This window comes from Zootoca vivipara, chromosome 17, assembly GCF_963506605.1.
Source record: "Zootoca vivipara chromosome 17, rZooViv1.1, whole genome shotgun sequence".
Taxonomy (NCBI): domain Eukaryota; kingdom Metazoa; phylum Chordata; class Lepidosauria; order Squamata; family Lacertidae; genus Zootoca; species Zootoca vivipara.
The window spans coordinates 3,838,153-3,865,236 of NC_083292.1; the positions used below are offsets into that span (position 1 = coordinate 3,838,153).

At 42.4% G+C, this 27,084-nt stretch overlaps 1 protein-coding gene across 2 annotated transcripts in view; it reads left to right on the forward strand.

Annotated features, from left to right (window-relative positions):
* Positions 1-1,762: 1,762 nt before the first annotated feature.
* SBNO1 (strawberry notch homolog 1) overlaps positions 1,763-27,084 on the forward strand; it is a 39,869-nt gene continuing 14,547 nt past the window's right edge. The window contains exons 1-17 of one of the 2 annotated variants that reach the window (XM_035098173.2): positions 1,763-2,480; positions 6,658-6,785; positions 8,302-8,406; positions 9,519-9,828; positions 11,621-11,721; positions 12,991-13,087; positions 14,403-14,563; positions 14,689-14,822; positions 14,923-15,013; positions 16,235-16,396; positions 17,299-17,434; positions 17,524-17,629; positions 18,952-19,105; positions 20,706-20,888; positions 21,044-21,141; positions 24,750-24,901; positions 26,656-26,853. In XM_035098173.2, coding sequence (XP_034954064.1) covers positions 6,660-6,785; positions 8,302-8,406; positions 9,519-9,828; positions 11,621-11,721; positions 12,991-13,087; positions 14,403-14,563; positions 14,689-14,822; positions 14,923-15,013; positions 16,235-16,396; positions 17,299-17,434; positions 17,524-17,629; positions 18,952-19,105; positions 20,706-20,888; positions 21,044-21,141; positions 24,750-24,901; positions 26,656-26,853 — 2,314 coding nt within the window. In that variant the 5' untranslated portion in view covers positions 1,763-2,480; positions 6,658-6,659. Of the gene's footprint in view, positions 2,481-2,511; positions 6,786-8,301; positions 8,407-9,518; positions 9,829-11,620; positions 11,722-12,990; positions 13,088-14,402; positions 14,564-14,688; positions 14,823-14,922; positions 15,014-16,234; positions 16,397-17,298; positions 17,435-17,523; positions 17,630-18,951; positions 19,106-20,705; positions 20,889-21,043; positions 21,142-24,749; positions 24,902-26,655; positions 26,854-27,084 lie in introns of those variants that run through there. The other variant, XM_035098172.2, reaches the window with a different exon arrangement.

Genomic DNA, 27,084 nt, shown 5'->3' on the forward strand with positions numbered 1-27,084 from the left:
AGGCCAATTCGTTAAAACAATTCAACTAATATTTAAATAAAAAAATGTATAACACAAAACACCTCAAATGTGCATCCTGTAACATAATGGTGCAAGGTGGAGTTGAGGTTAGGCTGTATGATGCCTGTATCCCTTCTAATTCCTGAATCCAGCAAGGGTTAAGATCCACTGGAGGATTCCATTGCTGAATTAGCCAGGGAAAGGTCATAGTTATCATCTAAGTATGGTCCTTAGTCTGATAAAGGAAGTGGCTTTCTGTCAGAGGGCAAATGGATGGGGCCCTCCCTCACCCGGCTCCAAGAACGACCAAACCAGAGTGCTGTCTAGAAGCAGGCAGAAGCCAGAGTGTGAGAACCAGGGCTTTCTTTGCAGCTGGAACTCACCAGAACTCAGTTCCAGCACCTCTCAGGTGGCCACCATTGCCATTCTAAGAGACCGAGGGAGGTCTTAATGGTGAGTTCCGGCACCAATTTTTAAAGAAAAATAGTGGTGAGAGCCATGCTTGAGTTCCACTTGAATCCAAGGCTGTGAGAAGCAATACACACACACACACACACACACACACACACACACACACAAATATTGCTTCTACCAACATGTGTGTGTGTGTTGTTGCTGGTATCCGTCTGTCTCAGGAGAATCATAAAGATAACAGTCTCCACTGTTCCTCGTTCCAAGGAAACCAAACCGTGGGTGAGTGCCTGGAACCTCTGGCATCTCTCACTGTTTGGAGATTGGGATGGTGTGCAACAATATGACAAGTCCATCCCACCCCACTAAAAGATGAGCAGCACCACAGCTACCAAAGTCCTGTGAGTGAATAAAAAGATGCCTAAAATATTGAAGAATGCTCTACACCACAGAAAAAGAAAACACTGAGAACTGGCAACGGGAAGATTTCAGAAATGGAAAGGGACTTCCAGATCCAGTCCTGATCTTTTTTCCCCCATAGCAGTCAGTGCATTTAAAACACATGGCTTTCCCCCCCAAGGATCCTGGGAATTGTAGTTTGTTAAGGGTGGTGGAAATTGAAATTCTGAGCAAATGATTCTTTGGAAGAAGCCATTGTGCTATGGATGTCACCATAGTGCCATTTGATGGCATCTGCTGTTTATGCCCCTTGTGCGATGATGAGACTCCCAACAGAATCAGACAAAAGATTCTAAATAAAAACACTAGGAAATTTTTACACAGCTTCCCCCATGAGACCTTTATTGGGGAGCTTTGCACAGTGCAACACCTGCATTCACAGTATAAGTCACAGTATATGTGGTTACAATAAGATGCTCTGTAAATAGGTGCCAGATGAAAACATTATGTATTTTTGTATTTCTATACTAAATAGAAGTAATAAGAAATAGCATGTACATTTTCTCTGAAATAGGACCATTGAAAGATTAAAGGAAAGAAATTCGACTTTTGAGAGGTGGAGGGCAGAGCAACTGGGGTTGTTTTTATGCCGCGTTGGCTCCAGAAGACGAGGAGGAAGTGCAGCTACATTTAGGGAATGGGGCCAAATGCAACACGCGTTGCTGCGGATACCTCCCATGCGAAAAAGAGAACCGCGTGCGCGCTTGCGTGGTGCCTTATATGCGCACCCGGACCTCATCATGGCTCTCGCGGGAGGCACGACCCTCTCCCGTCACACCACACGAATAACAAACTCTCGCGATGCGGATGAACGTGCGACCTCTTACTCTTGCGTGAGCACGCACGGCGCCGCCATCTTTGGAAGCAGCATCACGTGACTCCCAACGGTCGTCTCCTCTACCTCCTCCTTTTTGCCCCTCCCAACGGGAAAAAAACCGGGCCTAGGCCAGCACTCGAGCCTGAAGCGACAGCTTGCGGGTTACTCCAGCTAACTACGAGCCGGCATCGGATTCATGGAAGGGGTTCGCATTTTAGAAACCTCACCCCGCGTCTTCCCCCCGCCCTTCTCTTCCCTCTTCACCCCCTCCCCTTCGCGTTCCTCTGAAGTAAAGATCGTGAGGAAACGGCGGGCCACGTGACCAAGGGACGCGGCGAAAGATCGTCCGGGAAGCCCGCCACGTGATGCGAGGGAAGGCGGTGAAGCAGCCTGTGGTGACGACGACGAGGAGAGAAAGAAGCACGCGTGCGCACTCGCGTTTCCATGGGCGCAAGGGGAAAGGGAGACAGGAGGGGCGGAGGAATCCGGGCGATGGTCACGTGGTTGCGCAGTGGAGTCGCGCGTCTCCGGGCAGAAGGCGGCGGCGGCGGCAGCTCTAGCCGTCGAGCCATCCTGCTGAGGTCACGTGGTGCAGCGTCACCCGCCGCCGCGAGCCTTTCCCTTGTCGCGCGCCGCTGCGCCGCCCCCTCCCTCCCCCTGCCCTCTCTGCGCGAGGGGAGGGCAGGCGGGCGCGCAAAGATGGCGGCGGCGAGTTAGAAAGCGGCTGAGGCGTCGAGGAGGGAGAGGAGCTCGGCGGAAGGAATCCCGGCGCTGCTCCAGAAAGACGGCCAGAGTGAGTCCCGCCTGCCCCGCGCCTTCTGTTGTGTTTTTGTTTTCATCCGTAGGTGGGGGGCCCTTCTGCTGCCGCCCCGCCTTCTCTCTCTCTGTCTCTCGTAGCTTTGCTGTATTGAAGGAAGAAGCGACCTCCCCCCCGCGCTCCTTCCCCACACGCACCTTCTCTCAGGTGTTGCTCTTGGGTCCCCTCCCTCAGTCCGCACAGGGGAACGTTTTCTGCCTCCTCTTCCCTCCCCTCAGCACACCCCAGCCTGGCTTAATAACAACAACACAGCGCAGAGCCCTGAAGTTCTCTGTTGCATTGCGGGGAGGGGGCCATTTCTTTCCCCAGCCCTTCAGGTTGAGAATAAGCATAACTGGCCCCATATAACAGACATAAGAGAGGAGGAAGCTGCTCTAAAGCCACCCCTGTGAAGAAAGTAACTGAGCTGGTGTGTCACCTTTTTCGCACCCCCCTCCCAAAATCTTATGGGTTCCTTTCAATTTGTCTCTGGTGCAAGGGGTCTTCTCCCTCCTCCTCCATTAGGAATGGGTTTTTCTACTTTCTTTGCGGTTTATGCCAGGATACTGTGCTGTTTTACTGTTGGAAGAGCCTTGCAGCTCCTGGTGCAGCTTAGCTTGGTGCCCTCCAGATCCTGTTTGACTGCAGTTCCCATCATTGGCTATGCCAGCTTGTACTGATGCGTATTGTAGTCTAGTGAAATATGGAGGACAGCACATGGGCTACCACTGACCTAGTGTCTTCATTAGGGTAGGGTCTTGTTTCCACCTTAATTGAACTAATCATCTAGCACCCCCTGCTTCCAGGTGAGGACTGAGTGTGCAACAGGTAATCCCCCTATATGTATCACACTGTAATTGTATATGGTCCATTAAAAAAATCTAATCATTTCTAAACCAATGTCCTTGCACACACCTTGCTTAAATCTAAATGTTAATAGCAGTGGATACATCAAGTTTAGAGATAGGAAAGAAGCATGGTCTTTCAACTCCAGTGTTTTGAAATAGCAGCTGGCTGTTCTGGCTTGCTTTAATCTATATGTACTGTGTATATATAAGCATACTCTTTCACAGGCTCCTTCAACTATGAGAGGTCAGAACAAACTCCACTGCAGTTTGCCAGTGGCAATAGCATGCTTGCAGATGGAGCCTTTTTCAATGAGTTGGGATTTATGCTTCTTTCTTTTGTATGTGAATGAAGTTAATCTTCAGCTTACAGCCCTTTGTCAAAGGATGCCTTGAGCTACCTTGTTGAGGTGTGCAAGTTCTAAAGAGAATTGGCTGCATTTAAAATGTGGGGACAGCTGTAGTTTGTTCTTCCTGCCTGACTAAGCAGAAATCATTTTCATTCCTGAATGTTTCTAGTTCTCTTTCCTTATCTCAGCAAGCAGACTTTAATCTTTCAGTGAAATGTAAAATTCTGGTACTAGGAGGGGTTGTCCTAGTAGTTGATCAATCGAGATCAAGCAATACCATGTGTATAACAATTACACAGGTGGATCTAACCCAACCCGGAGGTTTATGTCCTGCACATGTGCTTTATGTAGAAGGCTAAGATCTGGTTATCCATATAGGAACTTTTTTGTGGTATTCCTGTGGAATCAGCATTGTTTGGGAAACATTAATTTGTGAAATAGATCCAAAGTCTGTTTAACCTAGAGCCAGGCAACCTGTGGCCTTCCAGAAGTTGCTGAATTGCAGCTCATGTCATCCCTGACCATTAACCCTGCTGGTTTAACTTTTGTGAACATAATTGTGAACATCATCCCTGACCATTAACTGGCCCTGGTTTAACTTTGTGAACATAGTTCTCAGAGTTTGATAGGGAAGAACAACCTACCTGGATCTATTTTGTGAACATGAGTATAATTTCTTGCTCCAAAGACAGAAAATATTCTGCTTGAAATAAATGGTACTTTTTGAAGCTGTTGTATTCAACTTAAAATCCTGATAAATCACCACGATAATTTTCATAGGCTTTCCTGGGATTCTCCTTTAATAATGAATATGTTTTATCCTTGACCTGGTTTCATATTATTATTGTTTATTAAATGTATTAATCATTTGTTACCTAAAAGGTCTCCAAGTGACTTACATTTAAAACATTTACACAAATACATTGTACTGTAGGCAAGGGAAAAATGTTTCATGCAATATATAAAAACCCCAGCCCCATTAACAGCTACAGGAAGCTTTGGTTGTAAACCAAACTCAACTGAGTTTATCAAAGGCCTGGGTAAATTGTCTCTTAGACTGGGGCTGAAAAGATGTCAGTGAAGGTGCCAAGCAGGACTCCTAAAGAGAGCATTCCACAGATGTGGAACCACTATTGAAAAGGCCCTTTGGCACTACCTTCCAAGCCTCCCTCAGAGGATGAACCTGGAGAAGGGCCTCACATAATGATCTAAGTGTCCAGGTATGTTCATTTCTGGAATGCCTTTCTCAATAATATTGGGCTCCTGAACCATAAAGAGTTTTAAAAGTCAAAACCAGCACTTTGAATTGGGCTCAGAAACATACAACAACCAATTTAATGTGAACAGAATTGGTGTTCTGTTCATCTTAAACCTGTCAGTAGTCAGGCTGCAGTAACTGAAGCTTCCAAACTGTTTTCAAAGGCCCCATCCATCAGTTGGAGGGCAGAGTGTTGTGCTTTATTACAACCACTGTAATCCACCTTAAAAATGATTCAATTGGAAGGCTTCATATATACAATTATATATTACTGTATATTCCTACGTATAAGACTTACTTTTTAACCCAGGAAAATCTTCTCAAAAGTCAGGGGTCGTCTTATACGCCGGGTTGTATTTCTTATATGACGAGTATATTCCAAACTCTATATTTTAACTGGAAAAGTTGGGGGTCATCTTATACGGTGTATATATAGAGAGAGCTCTTGATGTGGCTGTACACAACTTCAGAGACCAATTCAGTTCATTCAAAACTCAAGGGAGAATGACCTCAATAGTAAATGTGTTTTAGTACTGTATTGCTTTTTGGTAGCTAACTCTTATATGTGCTCTTCATTACTGGAATAGAATAGAATAGAATAGAATACTTTATTGTCATTGTACATAGTGCAACAAAATTGAATGCCATCCCATAATAAACTAAATAAAAACAAAATTACAGCCACACACAGCCACACACCCATCACAACTCCCCAGGATCATACTATTTAGTTACAGCACTTAAGATGGTTATAGCTCTTGGATAGAAATGGTATCACCTTCCTTGTTATGGGAAAGGTTAGTCTAATGCAAACAGTTGTAGTAGTAAATGAAAGAGAAATTGTTAACAGTATTGAATATGGTCAGTATAGCAACCATATATGCTGAGCAGACTTTACAGAAAAGTAGAACCAGGTGATAATGTCCATATTAAGGATCCAAAGCAGAAAAAAATAAAAAGTATTGGGGGTGATACTTTATCATTTGACTGACTTACCCAGGTGGCTGTGGTCAACATGTGGTACCCCTTTCTTGTGTGACACAGGCAACAAAGGTTTGAGGCACTCCTGGACGACAGTAGAAGAACCCACTAGCTTAGGTGTGGCATAGTCATGCCTGCACTCCTGCCTACTATTATGCACAGAAGACGAGATTGGCCATTCTTGCTATGGCTGATAGGAGTTGTAGTTAAGCAACATATGAAGGGCTAAGGGTTCCCTACCTCTAACCTAATACCTCAAACTTTAGGTTCACTTGTCAAAACAGTTGCCCATCACTGGCTTGGCGAAACAAGGCGTGCAGTCCTCTTAACTATGAACTGTTGTCAGAATCCCTCTACATTCTAACAGCATAGTTGCTGTAAACATAGTTACTGTAAACTTAAGTTACAAAGTTCCACTGCTCTGACCAAATCTTCCAATGCCCTGATTTTAAACATGTTTATTAGAAGCAAATCCCAGTGACATTATGGTGGTTCTTTGGAAAAATAGAAGTGTGACCTTACCTAATAGTCTTTACCTAACAGGAACAACAGTTCTTCACCTAATGCTGTGGGGAAGACTTAAATGCTTTATGAATAATTTTATAATTTTCTAGTGTTTGTTAGAGTTGTCTGAGAACTTCATAGGTGCTGTAGCTGTGCTTGTGGAAAGCGCTCAGGAGGATTGTCTTCTTGAGTTCTTGCCACTTAAACCGCCTAATTGTAAATGTGCTTTGTTTCAGAGATGGTGGAACCAGGACAAGATCTGTTGCTTGCTGCTTTGAGTGAGAGTGGAATCAGCCCAAATGACCTGTTTGATATTGAGTCTACAGATATGGGTCTTGCAACCCCAGCTCCAGCCATTCAGCAGGTTGATAGACCAAAAATACTTCAATTGGTTACTGTAATAACATTTGAGCTGCCTTTTCTTTTCAAGTACATTGCTGATACTGGGTGATTGAAAAGGGAAAATAATGATATTTAAAAAGTTGCCTATTCTGAATAAACACTAAAACAAAGTGATAGCTTGGATATGAAGCAACATGACTGTTGAATAAGTGAGCCTAACTTCAGTTTGGGTGCAAACATTGTATCCTAGCCTCTTGTACATTAAATTTGCCCAGTTCCAAGTCAATAATATGCTTTTGTATTGTGGCTAGAGATAGGGTGATAAAATCTAGGAAATAAAGTTTTCGGGTTATGTGCTGCTCCTAGTGGTAGAAAGTTTGGGGAAGTTTCTCCTGTGACATTGTTACATTTTGTATTTCTGCCTGTCTGTTGCAAAATTTTAAGCATTTAATAATTATCAGATCCATCACCTGGTCAGTTTTGTCTTCCAAATTAATTGCAATAACCTAGCCTCATTTAAGCATTTCGATTCGTGCCATTGAAGTCATATGAAGAGAGACTGTGTGTTCGTCCCACTCTTGCTACTGTGCCCTGTGCTGCCCTCCTCTTGATACTGAGGAGGAGATGTGTGTAGGCCAGTGATGGCCAAACTCGGCCCTTCAGCTGTTTTGGGACTACTATTCCCATTATCCCTGACCACTGGTCCTGTTAGCTAGGGATGATGGGAGTTGTAATCCCACACAGCTGGAGGTCCAAGTTTGGCCATCACTGGTGTAGGCTAATGGTATAAGCCATAGCATTGTTTATTAACCGGTGGCCATATGGCCCCATGGGCCCCCTCCCAGGTTATTCCAAGGGGGCCATAAGTAAATGAGGGGCCATGGCACAAACAGAAGAAAATAGAAAACAAGTAGAGTGAACAGAGAAGTGACCATGCTTCCCAGTGGGTGGATTGCCATGCGTACTCTATGGCAGCGTCACTTCCACTTCTCCTTCCCACTTCCGCACTCCACAGGAGGGCCACAGGAAGGAAACAAGATCTGAAGTGAGCCATGGTCGGAAAAAGGTTGAGAAACAACACTGAGCTTGCATGTCACTCCATATAGAAACTTGGTCGCAAATGCCTGAAGAGGATTCATACAAACACTATATAAAAATATTTATATAATATATAAAAATATTTGTTGTCATCTAGACATTGCATGAGGTCACAGTTGTCAGTGTTTTTTATTTTTCAGAAGTAAGTGCAAGAGTATCTTATATGGAATATCTGCATACCTGTTGTGAACACATATTCCATGTCTGCGCATACAGTATCTTCTTTGGGATATATCTAAGAATAAAAGCTCTCCTCCAACTCTTTGGTATTAAGCCATTAAGTCAGGTTGCAGAGCAATTTCATTTGGCTTCCTCTTAACTGTAGACTGTATTAAATTAAATAGATAAATAAAAGGACAAAGTGAGATGCTTGTCTGAGTTGAATGTTGTTTCCAAGATGTGTTCTACAACGTAACTTTATTCTCTCTGTCTTTCTTTAGTCAGCCCCAGTTAGTGCATTAGAACTGGGCATGGAGACTGAAGCATCACTTGCTGTTAAAACAGAACCACAGACTGCATCTTCTCCAGCTGTGCTGAACATCAGGGTAAGAGAAGTAAAGCCTTAATTACCGTATATTCCCCTATGTATAAGACGCCCCCTATTTGGGGGGACTAAGAAAATGGGGGAGATGTGTCTGTGTATAAGACACCCCCCCAAATTTTGACATTTTAAAGGGGGGGAAATACAGTAAGTATGTGAGTTGGCTCTTTGCCTCTGATGGAATTGATTACATGAAGAAAGAAAAATTAGTGGGCACAAATTTGCCTGCAGATACCTTTTATCACAGAATGGCTTGCGCTATGAAGAAACAGTTTTTTCTATGGGAAAGGTGTAGAGTTCAGTGTTCACTGTCTTGCATATCATGCTGATTCATGTATGTATTGTATGGTTAGGGCCAAATCTACCTTGGGGAGACAGTTTACTTGAGTATATTTGGAACCCTTAGTATTGTATATGGTGCTTCTTAAGAGCTGTAGTACTAAACAGGTCCCAAACTGCCCACACTATCAACATTGTATAATGCTTTGTATAAAGCCCCATCCACTCAGAGCAAAAAACATTGGATGCCACCCACTATTAATATGACAGCTCAACAAAAAAAGCTAAATAGTAACTTGGAGGAGGGAATCCAGGAAAATGTCCTTTAAAAACTACTTAACTTTTACCTAAGTTAGGAAACTTGCATAGGGTAAGTTGTGTTGAGAACTTTTCTGATGCCCCAGAGTTAACTTAGCATGTGTTTTTAAAAACAAGAAACAAAGCTTTATAAGTTCCCCATGTTAATTCCCTCCCCACCAACTCACAGTTGCTCACAGTTTCTGCATGCCATTAATTTTTTTTCATTCTTGCTGCATTGTTGGCCAACTCCTGCCTACAAAGTATATATGTATCTACCCATTTCCCCCATTCATTGCTTTCATTATATTAATTATTGCAAGCACTACTTTTTATTATTAGATATTATAACCAAATGTTCTAAAAAAGATAAGATTTTATACAAACACTTCTATCTTGCCCAGCTTGCTGTGGAGTCTGAAATTGAAACCGGAACTATTCAGTTTTAAGTTTTCGCTTTCACTTGCAGGCCAAGACTAAATAACAAGTTTAAGTTTGGTTTTCCAGCAAACGATAATGATCTTTCTGTTCTTTCTGTAGCAACCACCATCAACTACAACCTTTGTGTTGAATCAAATAAACCAGCTTCCTACTCTGGGAACTACCATAGTAATGACAAAAACAACCCCTGTCACCACTACCAGGCAGACGATTACTGTAGCAAAAATTATACAGACCAGCACCACTACCCGGCCATCAGTTGCCGCGCCAGCAGTTCGGAATGCCCTGACTACCACAACTCCCAAGGACCAGATCCAGCTAAAAGATTTGCTAAAAAACAATAGTCTTAATGAGCTGATGAAGCTGAAGCCACCTCCCAACATTGCTCAGCCGGTTGCAACAGCTGCAAGTAAGTGGCTTAAGAAGCTGACTGGGTGGAGTATTAGTTTTGGGGGGACTTGAACAGAATAATCTAGCAGGGTCATTGCAGACTCCGTAGCCATTTGTGTTTATACTAGATCACCTTTCCTCAACTTGGTGCTTTCCACAAGTTTTGGACTACAGCTACCATCTTCTCTTATCATTGGCCACATTGGCTGGGAATGGTAGTTCATAGTTTAAAACATTTAGAGGGTACCAGATTGGATAAGGCCATGCTAGATATTCAGCCTGATTTTTTTGCTACAGCATCTTACAACAAGAATGGTGTGCAAACATAAACTGGATAGCCCAACCATGTTAATGTGACTCTTCTAAATAAGTAGTAAACTTTGTAGCATGTAATACAGTAGGCCAACCTCTGCCAACCTGATGTCCTCCACAGGCAGTACTGCTGATAGAACTTGTAGTCCAAAATGTCTGGAGGGCACCAAGTTAGTGAAGGCTGATGTAGGGGAATTGCTGGGCATGGTGTACATTAATAGCTAACCTGTGTCATGAAGTTTACATTTGAGTACCTTTACAAATGGGACTCTTGTTTAGAACATAGGTCGGCAATGTCTGGCCCATGGGCCGGATGCGGCCCACGAAGCCCATTTATCCAGCTCACGGACTGCCCATCAACCGAGCCGCCCGCTCGCCAAGTCCCCCAAGCGCTGTGCTAAACCGGCGCAGCACGGCTCGGGGACTCGCTGAGCGGCGCCGAAAATGGCGCCTGAGCAGACGCTGGAAATCGCGTCTGCGCAGCTGCGGACATGCGCAGAAGCCATTTCTGGCACCGCACTGCCCATGTCCGGGATGCCGGAAATCGCTTCTGCGCAGTTGTGGACATGCACAGAAGCCATGTCCGGCCCACGGATGATAGCCCGTTTGAATCCTCCGGCCCATGGCCGGGAAACATTGCCACTGCCTGGTTTAGAACATACTTGCTCTGTTTCATTTTCTCTAAATGCAGGCTGTGAATGGAAAGCAAACTCTTGCATAAAGATAAAGGCTCTTCTTTTTTTTGGGGGGGGGGGGTTATTTCTGTGAATGAAGACTCCTCTTAGGTGGCATAGAAGCACATGAATGTTTTCTTGGTTAAAAAGCATTTACACTGTTACCTGTTTTGAAAATCTCCTGTGAAAATGGAGTTAAATTTTATCCTTATATTCTGATTCATAAAGGTGTGGTGAAATTATTTTTAAGTACATTTAGTCTAGGGGCCATGGATGTGACACATGGAAATTAAATAATTTCTGCAAGTCTTTGAACATAACATACACATCATATCAAGTGATGAGTACTATTGCCATATTATTGATTTGGATGAAGAGAGAGAGAGAGAGACTGCTAAATTATGTGTTCATCTAAATAATCTAAAAATTATTTAGACCCCAAATGTTGACTTTCTTCCAGAAATAATTGTAGTTTCTACAATGGTGGTAAATGCCACCAAATCAGGTAAGATCAACTTTAGTTTCACTGCTAAAACAGGGACTTGGGCTTCCTCTCTTTAACCCACTCTTCAAGGTGATTCAGATGTAAGTTTGATTTAACGATGGCATGTGCACTAGTAGCCCTGGTCTAACAGCCAGCAACCTGTTTAGTGTTGCTGTGGCAGAACCTGTTGAGAAACTGATGTTTGTTTGTTTGTTTGCTTGTTTGTTTGTTTAAGATTGGAAGAAATTTCCATGCTCTGACTCAGCATTCAACTATAGAGATTTGATGTTATTCTAGAAAATTTAATTTGCTATATATTAACTTTGAAATTTTCTCTGTAGCTGATCTAAGCAATGGTACTGTAAAAAAGGAGGCGTCTACTAAAGAAGTAGCAAGAATATGGATAAATGACATGAAAATGAGAAGCTTTTCTCCTACAATGGTAGGTGCAACTTCCTCAGCAGCGAGGTTTACATTGCTTTCTAATGGAATACGTCTTCTGAAAATTTTAATTCCCTGCACGCAAAAGCCAAATACAGAAGCTACTGAAGGAGTGCCTGCTCCTGTAACAAATAATTCTACTCCTTAAGAAAGTCTTTCTCTTGTGGTACTGTGACTTGGGAATTCCCTACCCAGCTATATTCACAGGTGCCTACAGCTGTCAAGATTTAGGTTTATTTTAAATAAATAAATAAATAAATACCCCACCTCCAAATCATTTCTGGTCTCTATCAGACCCTAATAATGATGATGATGATGATGATGATGATGATGATGGAAACAACAACAACAATAGTAAATATATTTAACCATCCATTTCTGACATGCTCTAAAAATATTTCCAAGCCAGTCCCAATTTAATATTTAAATTTTAAATCCATACATACAGTGTCTGTCTCATCTAGTTCATAAAAAGAAGTAAAGGAAATAAAGATGTTTCTTTAAAGTATTAAGATCGATAATCCACAAAGTTCACATCCCTCTTCTCTTACCTTTCCAATGTGTTAAATACATTTGCAGTTTGGCAAGCTTGCCAGAAAAGAACTTTAAAGCCTTAAATTTATGCATCCAGTATTAGCTCAAATCACAGTGTTAATTCAATTCATCCACTGGAATGCTTAAAAAGAAAAATCATTAGCGAGTATTTTATTTATTCTTCTCTTAGTCCCTGCAGATTTTATTCTATGCAGATCAATAGCTGCTTACAGGAGGGACCTCCTATTTCCCTCCTTGGTGTGGATCCAATTGATATAGTCTTATCAAATGTGTTTTGTTTTTTGATGACCATGTCCGAATTGGTCCGAATTCCCTTTCCTTTTTAGAGAAGTCGCTGCTTTAATGGCGGCACTTGAAGCATTTTGTTGTGAAATCTTGATCATGCCGTGTGACTGTGCTCAGACTCAGAGCTCCCACGGCTCTCTCCTCTAGGGCATTCCTGGCACCACTGGAGCCTTCGGAACCCGAATTTTCCTTTTGGGCTTTTTAGAGAGGGTGCTTTGCCAGTGCTCCCTTCCCGCCCCCTCGCAGCAATCAGGTTGCTCAGGAAGAGCGAACCCCATTGTCCACCATAGCCTGCAGCACAAATAGTACTTTTAAAAGATAGGCATTCTTCTCTGTTGGTGTAGCAGAGTCTTTTGGCTCAATCTGGCTGATTAGTCTTTAGTGTTGCTGTTTCTGTACACAATTTAACAAATATTCATCTTTGCTGCAGAAAGTGCCAGTAGCAAAAGAGGAAGAAGAGCCTGAAGAAGAAGATGAAGAAGAAATGGGTCATGCAGAGACCTATGCAGAGTACATGCCCATAAAATGTATGTTATTCAACTGTATAGGTTATTCAACTGCTTAGTTTAGGGAGGCTTTTAATGTTTAATCAATTATTTTATTTTATTTTTCTGTTGGAAGCCGCCCAGAGTGGCTGGGGAAACCCAGCCAGATGGGCGGGGTATTATTATTATTATTATTATTATTATTATTATTAAACTATTAAACTACACAGCTATACCAATATCTTTCTTGTAAGTAGATAATTGTTGTCGTGTGTATTTGTATATCTCCTACCTCTTTTCATTTGAAGACTGGGTCCCAACAGATCTCTAGATTCATTCAGCCTTCATTGACATAATTTAGACAATAAAATCATAAAGGGGGGAACAGTCCATAAAGGATGTCACTGTGAACATCTGCCTTCTTCGCCCTTCGCAGATCTCTAAATGTTTTCTGTCCTAATGTTGAGGGGGCTCGAATGATGTAATAAAACATACTGGATAGTTACACAAATGGAAGTACAGTCAAACCTTGTTATGCGCCCGCTTCAGCGAACATCCACGGCAAACCTGGAAGTACCGGAACGAGTTACTTCCGGGTTTGCCGCTCATGCATGTGCAGAAGCGCTAAATTGCACCCCGCGCGCAGACACGGCACTTCGACATGCGTCATTTTTGGGTTGCGGATGGGCCTCCGGAATGGATCCCGTCCACAAAATGAGGTTTGACTGTACGTGCTGCCCAAGGGGAATTGCAGGAATTTAGGAGAGGGAATTCCTTCCATAGGCAGAATTGCCTTTGTGTTTATCCAAGGGGCCTTTTAGGATATCACTTCAGTGGATTATTTCTTCAGGGCATTTTTGCTTCTTGTTTGAGTAAGCAACCCGCAGATGTTTGTTTCATGTGTTGAGTACATTTATGTCCTGCATCTTCCATCATGGAGCTCAAGGTGACATACATGGGATCTCCCATCCAGGCATTCTACCAACTCAAACCTCATCAGCAAGGTGGCTTTATCATGTGCTCACCTAATTTTTTTTTTTTTTGAGCATCTTTAGTCCCTTGCATTTCTTCAGGAAATGGGGCTAGGCTTGTTACATCACATGTAAATCTTGCAAACAAAGCTGTATATAAATCATGAGTCACACTGAGATAGAACTCTAGTTACTGTCCTGTACTTCATAAACCCTCAGAATTCCTGCTGTCTTTGTAGATTAAGAGCCTTGTATTTAGAGCCGTTCTTAGCTTTAGTTTTATTAAGAGCAAATGTTTGAATTAGAATCACTAAAAATTTATCTGTTGCTGAAGTAACCTCTGATAGGATGTTGCCTATAATATTTGTATTATATTCTACAAACAGTAAAAATTGGTCTGCGTCATCCTGATCCAGTGGTAGAAACCAGCTCTCTCTCCAGTGTTACCCCTCCAGAAGTTTGGTATAAGTCTTCAATTCCTGAAGAGAGTATTGATAGTGGCTGGCTGTCAGCATTGCAGCTTGAAGCTGTTACATACGCAGCACAGGTACGTCATGGTTTCATGTTTACTCAAAACGAACCAAGTTCCGATTCAGCTACAGAAGGTGTGGGGTTGGCATGTAACTTCTGCTATGCTGAATCTTTTATCTTGCTTTTTGTAACATTCTGCAGCAACATGAAACATTCCTACCCAATGGAGACAGAGCTGGTTTCTTGATAGGTGATGGTGCAGGTGTAGGAAAAGGAAGGACCATAGCTGGAATAATATATGAGAACTACCTCTTGGGTAGAAAAAGGGCAGTGTGGTAAGTAGAGGTCACTTAAATAGGGGGGAAATGCTACGTAAGCAAGATCCTTAACAATTTTTTTGCCTGTATCTTCACAGTTGTGTTTGCTCTCTTCTAGGTTTAGTGTTTCAAATGATCTGAAATATGATGCAGAAAGAGATCTGAGAGATATTGGAGCAAAAAACATTTTGGTTCATTCATTAAACAAGGTGTGGAATTTTTTTGCTATGTACAGTTGAAGCAAAGTATTAGGTATGCTTGTGTGAGATGCATGTTATGTCAATGCTGTATATCTTAGACATGCTAAAACCTGCTGTTTATTGCCTTCCTGCCTAAGTTGCTGTACTGGCACACAGTTGCTTAGAATGCCACTAATCCAGTGCAGTATTATAAAATCATGTTGGCATGGTGTTAGAGCCCTGCTACAGGCTTGATGGGCATTTCAGGATTGGGGTGGGGGGTACTGTCTAGTTATTAAAACACATGAGAATTGCTTGAGCTTTCTAGAGTTTATTTGGGTAGTAATTTGCTTCTGAACACTTCCACTGAAATTTGTAGTTCTCAACAAATTTAGTTGTGGGAAATGCTTCTTTAGTCCTTTGCTTTACAGTATTTGAGATCTTGCTAGAGTAATTAATTAATTAATATGATTAGTTTTATGAATCGTCATTTACATGAGTCTCCATGTCTTAATTATCTCTGTTATACATTCATATACTTAACAAATCCGCTATTAAACTTGCAGCAGTAAAATTCTTGTAACAAATGAGTTATTGGCAACTAGATGTTAAATATACAGTGGAAAAGAGTCTTATTGATCTGGGCGGAAGCTCTGCATAACATTTTAATAAGTTCTTGGAAATGACTGCATTTGTGCAGGTTTCTAATTGGGAATGGACAGGTCTATTTCCAGTCCACTTCTGTTTTGCATGTGTTCACTCATAAATCCACTTTGTCCTCTGTTCTGCATCAATTGTGAATTTTCTTAACCACACTACAGTATTCTTTACTTTATGCCTTTTGTTATAAAATAAGCATTTTGGAACATGTTTGGGCCATGAAATTTGTCACAAAATGTGAACAAGTGCAAAAACTGAAAGATAACTGCTACAATCTGTGTATTGGTCTGGGAAGTACAAATCAAGTCAGTTCATTAAAAAATGTGTACCAGACAAAATCCTGCAGTATCCCTACTAAACTTTAGCTTTAAAAACAGAGTCTATGTAAGAGAAAGTATAAGTATTAAGATCACTGTGTTGCACTTAACATTGCTGCTTATATTGGTTATGTGCATCTTGTTGCAACTTTACAATGATTATATTGATGGAAATTGAATGTTGGATGTACAAGTTTGTAAATGAAGTTTAAGGAACTAATAGTTGTGCCAGTTGCAGGGTGTCTTTTATACTAATATAGTATTTTTATTTTAGTTCAAATATGGAAAAATTTCTTCAAAACACAACGGGAGTGTGAAGAAAGGTGTCATATTTGCCACCTATTCCTCTCTTATTGGAGAAAGTCAGTCTGGGGGTAAATATAAAACCAGGCTCAAACAACTTCTTCACTGGTGCGGAGATGACTTTGATGGAGTTGTATCTTTTCAGTGTTCTAACCCGGTACAATAGCAGATTCTTCCCATAGCTCTTTAAAACTGTGCTAGCACTCACTTTGTTAAGCATGTGTGTCTTGCTGATTTTAAATTATTGGACTCTCAGTCACTTGAAAAAGGTATTTGTCAAATGTAGAAGTGTTTCCAAGCAGTCAAACTTTTGTATTTATAATTAAATGCAAAGACATGGATGTTTAGTTAATTAATAAAAAGTTAAACTGATCTTTAAGCTGCAGTATTTGATTGACTTTTTAGCTCTTAGTAGATTGTCCAGATGGAGCACCTTTTCTTACTTGCAATAACTATTGTTAATAAAAGTACAGTACAGTGGTACCTCTGGTTACGAACTTAATTCATTCCGGAGGTCCGTTCTTAACCTGAGATACTACTTTAGCTAATGGGGCCTCCCGCTGCCGCCACACGATTTCTGTTCTCACCTTGAGGTAAAGTTCTTAACCCGAGGTACTATTTCCAAGTTAGCGGAGTTTGTAACCCGAGGTACCACTGTACTTCTAAAAACTGTATATGGTAATCATTGTTTTGAGGCACTCCTCATTATTTTCCAAATAGAAGGAATGATCTTACAAGGTGTCCACTGAAACACATCCATATATACGTCATACCAAAACAACCAATATGCACATTTGATTGACTAAAACGTGTATGATTAATTGCCATTGCAATCCTATCCAATTTATCTGGGAGAAAGTCCAACTGAACATAGTGAGGCTCACTTGCAAGGAGAAGTGCTTAGGGTTGTGCTGCATTATTTCTTTAAAATTGGGTAACTTTATGACCAATCTTTCTGTTTCACTGTAAGTTAAAACTGCTTTGGGAGTAAGATTATTCTTATTATTAATGTCTATTCCTTAACAATATGTTCAGATAGTATTTGATGAATGTCACAAGGCTAAAAATCTTTGTCCTGTTGGGTCGTCAAAACCAACTAAGACAGGTTTGGCAGTTCTGGAGCTGCAGAATAAATTGCCAAAAGCCAGAGTTGTCTATGCTAGCGCCACAGGTATGTATTCTGTTTTAAATGTGGTGTTGTTGTTTTGTTACTTAAGATGGTGGAAAGGTATGAAATTTAATCTAGATATTTGTTTTCAGGTGCATCTGAGCCACGCAATATGGCATATATGAACCGCCTTGGGATATGGGGTGAAGGAACTCCATTTAGGGAGTTCAGTGACTTTATTCAGGCTGTTGAAAGAAGGTAAGTTGTTGACTCCATATGTCAACTCTTGTTGTTTAATATGCAGGCTATAACTATGTGGTAGAGCTCAAGATTTATATGAAGATCCAGCATGAAAATTGTTATCCTCAGTAAGGTGGCTCATGGGTATGGTTTGACACTATAAGACAGTTTCATATGAGGTGTTATTTGTTATCCAGTTGCACATGACTTGAATATTTCCCTGTTTTAGGGGGACAACTCAGGGCTTGAATTTGAAGGCAACATTATTTGCCAGAGGATATAAGAACAAACGTTTAATTCCTAGACAGAGGAGGGAGGAGTATTTAATGTGACTCAGAAATGAGACTTATACTATACTAAATCTGGGGAACTGCATGAAACAAAATGGAGACGCTGTAGGAAAATCTGAATTGCTTTCTAGTGAAATATAGTGAATTGCCTTATTCAAAATGCATGCTTGTGAGTAGAATACCTAAATATGAAGACTATTCAGTTCAGTGCCAAACTTCCTAGAGTTGCAAAAGCTGTTGTGGGAGGATCTTGTCTGTAGAGGTCTCTGTCAATGATGGCAAGTAAAGGATCCATTTCTACTTTCAAAAGCAGATATTGCATTGCATTGTGTCACTTGAAAGTTTTATTTTTTTATAAAAGTATATGTCACCATACTAAAATATTGCTGTGGTATAACAATCAGACATAAAACACCAATATAAATGGTCCAAAACAATTACTAAAGTGACTAGTCAAGAAAGTTTTAAATAGCTGCACAGGCCTGTTGGCATGAAAAAGTCTTCAAGAGGTGCCTCAGTCAAAAGTTGAGGGTGCTTGCTGAATCTGCTGGAGGAGTGTTATACAGCATGGGTCTGGTGACATTAAATTGCAATACAAGTCTCTCTTGCTGTATACTGAAATCAGATGGCTCCAGAAGGCCCTATTATCATTTCTCCACTCAGTTGACATTAACTGTTCAGGCACGGGAAGGGGTGAGAATGCCTTCTGGTTCCTCAGTTGTATGGTCCCAGGAGACTTTCTTATTTGAGGCAAAGTCCATGTCGTGTAACATCTTGTCTCCATAGATGTAAATAATAGAAAGCTTGACAGATTCTCCCTTCTCATGTCTATAATGTGTTTTAAAAATATGGTGCTTGCAACTCAGTCTTGTGGTGGTGTCATTTTGTGATAGTGCTTGAAGATATTTGTTCCATTGAAAAAATCATATTTAATCAGGCTTTCATACAATCATTAGCTTTCCCTAATAAATCCAAAAATTCTCTATTTTAAAATAATTTCCATCTAATCAATTACCTTGATGGTTTCTTTCTGTTTGTTTTTGTTTTCAGAGGTGTAGGTGCCATGGAAATTGTTGCTATGGATATGAAGCTACGAGGAATGTATATAGCAAGGCAGCTGAGCTTTTCGGGTGTAACCTTCAAAATTGATGAGGTTCAGCTTTCACATCACTATGTTAAAATGTATAATAAATCTGTAAAAATGGTAAGTGTATTTAAATACAGCATCTTACATGTTAAACTAGGCACTGTACCTTTTGAATTGTAGTTGAACACACAGACCCTAATCCAGACTGATAAAGGGTGGCTGACCAGGTGGGTCCAAGGTGTGGTAAATCAATATTTGCAGGATGGGGAGGTGACTGCCACTCTTAAAGATGCAGTAGTGTGCCGGCTCCTCGGTTGTGGGGAGAGGGGAGTGAACCCAGCAGTTTGTGAAAGCTGATGCCCAGTTGCACATGTTCTTGGGGAAGGTGCTCAAGAGGGTGATGGCCATCCATATACTCTTGAAGGAAACAGGTTATCTGGACTCATTCCAGTTGGGGTTCAGGCCTGAGTTAGGGACTGAGTCAGCCCTGGCTGCTCTGATGGATAGCGGAAGGAGAGGTGCCACCCTGTTTCTCCTCTTTAATCTCGCAGCAGCTCTTAATACCAACACCCATGGTATTTTTCTAGATTGGCTCTGTAGGTTGGCAGTTGGCAGTACAGTGGTTCTGCTCTTACCTAAAGGGTTGTATTAAGGTTTGTAGTGGCGGCCCTCTTAGAGATGTTGAAGCATATGATGCAGTAACCTGAGAAAGATCCTTCTTGGTTGTGATGCTCCAGTTGGGGAATTTCTTCCACCTGACACATAACTGATAAGTTTTCATTATCAACTGAAGACCTTACTCTTTGTTACCCAAACAAATACCCATTTGAAGCCTGTTAATTTCATGTTGCCTGTTAAGACTAATACCACTTGGTTCTTTAAGGGGTGTGTTTTAAATTTATTTATTCTACTCTGAGATTGATATAACAATGATAAATAATATTTTAAATAACTCAAATTAGTCATGACTAACTTAGCCCATTGATATCAGTGCTACATGTAAATTCTCTGGATTGAGACATGCTTGCACTATGGAATCCCCGCGACGGGGTGAGCTCCTGTTGCTCGGTCCCAGCTCCTGCCAACCTAGCAGTTCGAAAGCACGTCAAAGTGCAAGTAGATAAATAGGTATCGCTACAGCGGGAAGGTAAACGGCATTTCCGTGTGCTGCTCTGGTTCGCCAGAAGCATCTTTGTCATGCTGGCCACATGACCTGGAAGCTGTACGCCGGCTCCCTTGGCCAGTAGAGCGAGATGAGCACCACAACCCCAGAGTCGGTCGCGACTGGACCTAATGATCAGGGGTCCCTTTACCTTATATTCTGGGGTGGGAATGGAGAATTTGTGGCTCTCCAGATGTTGTTGGATTTCTAACTTCTGTCAGCACCAGCCGGCATGGACAGTTATTCGAGAAAATCAAAGCTGTAGTCCAACATCTGGAGGGCACCAGGTTCCGGCTTCCATTTTAGGGTGTATTCAACTCATAGAAGGCAACACTGAGGTCCAGTAGTTTTTGGCAGCACTCTTTCTGAATTGACTAAGCACCTTAGAACAACACATCCTTGATTCCCTGAAGGTAGCAAGTTAGAAAAGAACTGTGATAAACTGAAACATTCTTGGACAAATCATCTCAGGTTAATCTTGCTGTGATGGTAAAGTTACACTGTAGAAGTTCATCATGTTTACTTATAGAAAAATTTCTGGTGTTCCTTTTTCAGTGGGTAAGTGCCAGGGAGAAATTCCAGCAAGCCGCCGACCTCATTGATGCTGAGCAGCGGATGAAGAAGTCTATGTGGGGCCAGTTCTGGTCTGCCCACCAGAGATTCTTCAAATACCTCTGCATAGCTTCCAAAGTGAAAAGGGTGGTACAGCTGGCACGAGAAGAAATAAAGAATGGCAAAGTAAGTTTCAGGTTGGCCTTGACTCTAGAATGTTTTCAAAACATGGCTTCATTTTCTCAGGGAAATGTCAGAGTGACCTGATGTGTGTGGATGGATGGGGTTGGGTAGGCTTTGTATATTTGGGAGAGCTTTAAACCTCACTTTTCTCTCTCCAGTGTGTAGTCATTGGGCTGCAGTCCACAGGGGAAGCAAGAACCTTAGAAGCTTTGGAAGAAGGTGGTGGGGAACTGAATGACTTCGTTTCCACAGCAAAGTAAGACTTATCAGTCATACAAATCTGGGAGAAGTAACTTAGTTTTTCAAGTTCTTGGAAAATGCAGATAACTGTACAATAAAAATCGATACTGTATAGGTTTCGCCAGCAAGCTTACTAAAAATTGAACATGAAGGGAGGGAGGGCTCACTAAAGTGGAGGAGGAAGAGGGCAGGCTAATCAACTGTACTTAGTCTTTCAATGCTGTTTTAAAACTGCAAATGTTGGAGATGTTTGTCCTGCATCTGCCTTTTTTTCTTCACCCCAAGCTATCAGAATGTCTTAATAAAATGTGATGGGGCTCTTGAGTTGTCATCATGTGATGTATGTCCTATTCAGAGCAGGTGCACACAGTGAAACATCAGAAGGCCTTTTCAGTTCCAAATGCATTGCATGTTGAGTCCAAAGTCCTAATATTAACAGATTTAAGATTAAATATCCAAGAATTCAAACCAGGACCATTTTTTTGAACATTTCAACCAAAATCATGAGTCTCTATCGGAGAACATGTGACAGCTGCTATCCATTTGCTACAATGTGTAAGGTCAACTACAGGCAGTGTTCATTTTGCATTGGGGTTCTGCTCCTGGCCCCTTCACATGCCGGCGGAGCACACATAAGCCCTCCTCGCCCTGTTGTGGTCCCATTCTGCCCTCTTCCAGGTTCGAAAGGACCTGTGTTTTGGCAGTCGTGTGTCAGTTGGACACGCACAAAATGGTCATTGCCTGTACTACATTAAGCTCTCCACCCAATTCCTTCTAATTTATTACTAAATTTATTAAAGAAACCCATCAATGAATATTGTCTGGGTAGCCTACAAACAAAATATAATATTAAAATACAAAATACAGTAATAAAAAATAAAACAAAAACATTTCAGTAGAGAAAGAATAAAACATTTACCACTAAGAATAAAAATAATATGAAATGCGGGTGGCACTGTAGGTTAAACCACAGAGCCTAGGGCTTGCCAATCAGAAGGTCGGCAGTTCAAATCCCCGTGACGGGGTGAGCTCCTGTTGCTCCTGCCAACCCTGCTCCTGCCAACCTAGCAGTTCGAAAGCATGAAGTGCAAGTAGATAAATAGATACCGCTCCAGCGGGAAGGTAAATGGCGTTTCCGTGCGCTGTTCTAGTTTGCCAGAAGTGGCTTAGTCATGCTGGCCACATGACTTGGAAGCTGTACGCCGGCTCCCTTGGCCAGTAAAGCGAGATGAGCGCTGCAACCCCAGAGTCGTCCACGACTGGACCTAATGGTCAGGGGTCCCTTTACCTTTAGGGTTGGTTTAAAACACAAGTTTAAGAGATCTTCATGTGGTGTTAGAAGTCCATAAAGAAGGTGCCAGGCAAACCTCTTTGGAGAAACTATTTCAAAACTTCACTGCATTCGGTGGTGGCATATAGATTAGGGTTCTGAAAGTGGATTTAAAGGTTTGGATAGGTATATATGGGAGGTATAAGTATATATGGGAGGATGTGAACTTTGTCCCAAGCCATCAGGAACTTCTAGATTGAAACCAGCTCTTTAAATTGGGGCCTGAAAACTGACTTGCAGCTGGAAAAGGATTGGCATAATAGGATCAAAACTCTCAGTTAATACCCTTGTTGCTCTATTTTGAACCAGCTGCAATATCAATACTGTATCATTTCATAGGCAGCTCCACATACATCATAAATGTTGAGCTTACCAGAGTGTGAGTAGCTCTGGAAACTGTTGAAATCCGAATGAGCGCATACAGTTATTAAGAACAATAGGACAGAATATTACATAACTGAATTGATCTTTTATCTTGAGGAAAAGTTAGTCCCAGCTTTAAAATCATCGCATAGCTGCTACAAGTCTCTTTAATTTCATTATGGGTGCTGTACATAAGTTTATGTATTCACTGGGTTGTATCTAGCAAAGTCATTGCATAAGTAGAGCAACCTTTGCTTCCACACCAGAGCATATTCCCCCTGCACACCCCAAATTGCTCTGGTGTATTGAGAGGACCCCCTGGAGCAGATTTGAGGTGTATGTGGCTTGTGAGACAAAAAGAAGCAGAAGTCATGCCACTTGCACAGTGACTTTGCTGGGTATAGCGGCACCTTGTAGGCTAATTTTAAGTTAGTTATTTTTTAAAAAAATCATATCTGACTGCAGAATGTTCTCTTAATTATGCAGCCTTCTGCTGCACCATTGTTTATAGAATCATAGAATTGTAGAGTTGGAAGCGACTCCAAGGGTCATCTAGTCTAACCCACTGCAATACAGGAATCTCAACTAAGGCATCCATGGCAGATGGCCATCCAACCTCTGCTTAAAAACCTCCAAGTAAGGAGAGTCCAACACCTCCTGAAAGAGTCCATTCCACTGCCAAACAGCTCTGTCAGAAAGTTATTTCTGATGCAGGGGACCCCAAACTAAGGCCCGGGAGCCGGATGCGGCCCCAATCGCCTTCTAGATCCAGCCCGCGGACGGTCCGGGAATCAACATGTTTTTACATGAGTAGAATGTGTCCTTTTATTTAAAATGCATCTCTGGGTTATTTGTGGGGCCTGCCTGGTGTTTTTACATGAGTAGAATGTGTCCTTTTATTTAAAATGCATCTCTGGGTTATTTGTGGGGCATAGGAATTCGTTCATTTTTTTTTTTCAAAATATAGTCCGCCCCCCCCCCCAAAGGTCTGAGGGACGGTGGACCGGCCCCCTGCTGAAAAAGTTTGCTGACCCCTGTTCTGATGTTTAGTCATAATCTCCTTTCTTTTAACTTGCATCTATTGGTTTGGGTCCTGCCCTCTTGAGCAGGAGAAAACAAGCTTGCAACAGCTTTTGACAGCCCTTAGATATATGAAGATGGCTATTATAGTCTCCTCTTTTCCATGCTAAGCTTACCCAACTCCCCTAAACATTCCTCATAAGGCATGGTTTCCAGACTTTTGATAATCTTGGTCACCCTCCTCTGCATACATTCCAGTTTGTCAGTATCCTTAACTTGTAGTGCCCAGAACTGGACACAGTGGCTCTAGGTGTGATCTGATCAAGGCAGAATAAAGTGTTACTATTACTCTAGGTGTGATCTGATCAAGGCAATAGTGCTCTAGGTGTGATCTGATCAAGGCAGAATAAAGTGTTACTATTACTTTATGTGATCGGTTTGCCTCTGGAGCTGTAGAAATTGCAATTCTATGTAAGAGGGGAGATGGTTTCTAAGGTCTTCGGTTTCCTAGTGGATTGGACTTTGTTCAAGCAGCATATAATATAGTGTGCTTTTGGTGACTCACATGCCAAGTTATGGTCCTTCGTAATTTTCTGCCACGATGTGGTACTGTGGATGGTCTTCCTGCTTGGCAGGGGGTTGGACTGGACTTCTGGTCTCTTCCAACTCTATGATTCTGTGATTCTTTTGAACAATATTGACCCAAGACTAACCAGTCCCTATCTGATTCATTGCCACTCTTGGTATGGCAGTTCAGACTGAACTGAGATTTAATAGTGTCTGCCTGAAACAAGTCAGACCTTCAATAAGATACTACATAAACAGCAGCATTTAAAAATGCTGGGAGAAGAGAAATTTTAGGTTGCCCATTAAACCAAGCAAAACTCTTTTTTCTTTTTTTAAATCTGCAGGGGAGTATTTCAGTCTCTCATTGAGAAACATTTCCCAGCTCCTGACAGGAAGAAGCTTTTTAGCTTGCTGGGAATCGACTTGTCTGCTCAAAGTAATAACAACTCTCCTAGAGACAGTCCTTGCAAGGAGGACAAAATGAAGAAACGCAAAGGTACATAGTTGTAATGCTATTCTAATATAGTTAAGATAGTGGTTAGGGTGTTGGACTAGGGCCTGGGAGACCAAGTTTCAGATCCCCACTTGGCCATGAAGCTCACTGGGTGAACTTGGGCCAGTCACTTTCTAACCTACCTTACATGGTTGTTGTGGGGAATAAATGAGGGGAAGAGCCATGTACGCCACCTTGAATATTGGAATGAAATGAAATGAAATAGGAAAAGCTAGCAAGTAACTATGTTCACAGGTGTGCAAGGAAAACTAATCACCAGTTGTATAGAGCAGTGTTTCCCAACCAGTGTGCCACCAGATGTTTTGGGACTACAACTCCCATCATTCCTGACCACTGGTCTTGCTAGCTAGGGATGATGGGAGTTGTAGTCCCAAAACATCTGGAGGCACACTGGTTGGGAAACACTGGTATAGAGCAGGGAGTCTTGGCACTGGGTCACTGGAGAGCTAATTCAAGCTACACTGATTTTTACCCACACTCAACTGCAAGTTCTGCCTTATTTGAACTTGTGCTGTGAAGCTGTTTCCCACCTTCTTAAACATCCGTAAATACCATATTTTTCGCTCCATATGATGCACTCCCCCCCCCACACACACGAAAGGGAAAATCTCTGTGCGTCCTATGGAGCGAAGGCAAGAGCTGCGCACAGCTGGAAAAGGGCTCTCCGGCCGCCTCCTTGAAGAGTGGGCGGGGAGTAGAGCTCCCTCCTCCCCGTCTGCTGTCAAGGAGGCGCCCCAGAGCCGGTTTCCCACGGCTACCAAGCCTGCCCCTGCCAGAGCCGGTGACGGCAGAGGGATGCTGCTCGTACTTCCCCACCAACCCCATTCGCAAAAACAAGCCTGCTTTCGCGAATGGGGTTGGTGGGGAGCAATCAGCAACATCTCCTCCGCCCCCCCCCGCTGTGATCGGCAGGGGCGAAGGGGAGGCAGGATCAGCCCGAAATCGGGCTGTTCCGCCCCCCCTCCACAATCACGAGGGGGAGGGAGGAAGGGGCATCCCCAAAGCACGGCTTTGGGGCTGTCCCTTCCTTCCCCTTTGCCATGCTGTGGACAGCAACTCTCTCTCTCACCTCTTCCACCTTTCCTTTCTTCTTTCTCCCTCTTTCTTTCACTCTCTCTCACCCCTTCCTTCCTTCCTTCCTTCTCCCTCTCCCTCTCCCTCTCCCTCTCTCTCTCTCTCTCTCTCTCTCTCTCTCACACACACACACACACACTCCTTCTTTCTTACCTTCCTTCCTTCTCTCTCTTCCCTCCCTCCCTCCCTTTCTCTTCCTCCCTTCCTCTTTCACCCCTTCCTTCATTCTCTCTCTCCCCTTCCTTCCTTTCTTCCTTCCTTCTCTCTCTCTCTTCCCTCCCTCCTTCCCCCTCTCTTCCTCTCTCTCTCTTCCCCCCCTTCCCCCCTTCCTTCCTTGTCTCTCTTTCTCTCTCACACCCCTCCCTTCCTTCCCTCCCTCCCTCTTTCTTGAGGCTGTCCTCCAGGTCTGCTTGCTTTACAGCAAGGCAAGAGGAGGGATGGACGGGAGCCCCTTCCACCCCTCCTCCCAGCCTTTTAAAGGAGGAAAACCAGAAAAAAAAAATTTCCTTGTTTTCCGCCTCTAAAAATAAGCTGCGTCCTATGGAGCGAAAAATATGGTAATAAAAATCTACAAAATCTCTACTAACAACCCATAGAGAGAATAGTGGGGGTAAATGCCACTCAGTGATAGCCACCTCCTCATTACCTTTTGTATGAAAAAGGTGAAGAAATAACCAGAGAAGCCAAGAAAGCACGTAAAACTGGCGGGCTAGCTGGGAGCAGTTCTGACGAAAGCTACAGTGAGTCGGACATCTCGGACAATGAAGAGAGTGATAATGAGAGCTCCAGGTTTTTAAGCTCTGGGGAAGATGATGACTTCAACCCGTTTAAGGATGAATCTAGCGAGGATGATGAAGATGGTGAGATAATAATGGATATCATTGTAAATTAGTATTTATTTTCAATTGTTGCTTTGTTGCATGTGCTGCCACTATTTACTGTAGTATTACTTTCTGGAGGCTGAGTATAGGACCATCACAATTTTGTGGGGGATTACACTCCAGGGGTGGCACAAATACACAAAAGCATGTATACTTGAACCACTCGCCATGCAAGCATCCTTACCTTTCTAGAGCCATCTAGCAAGTGGG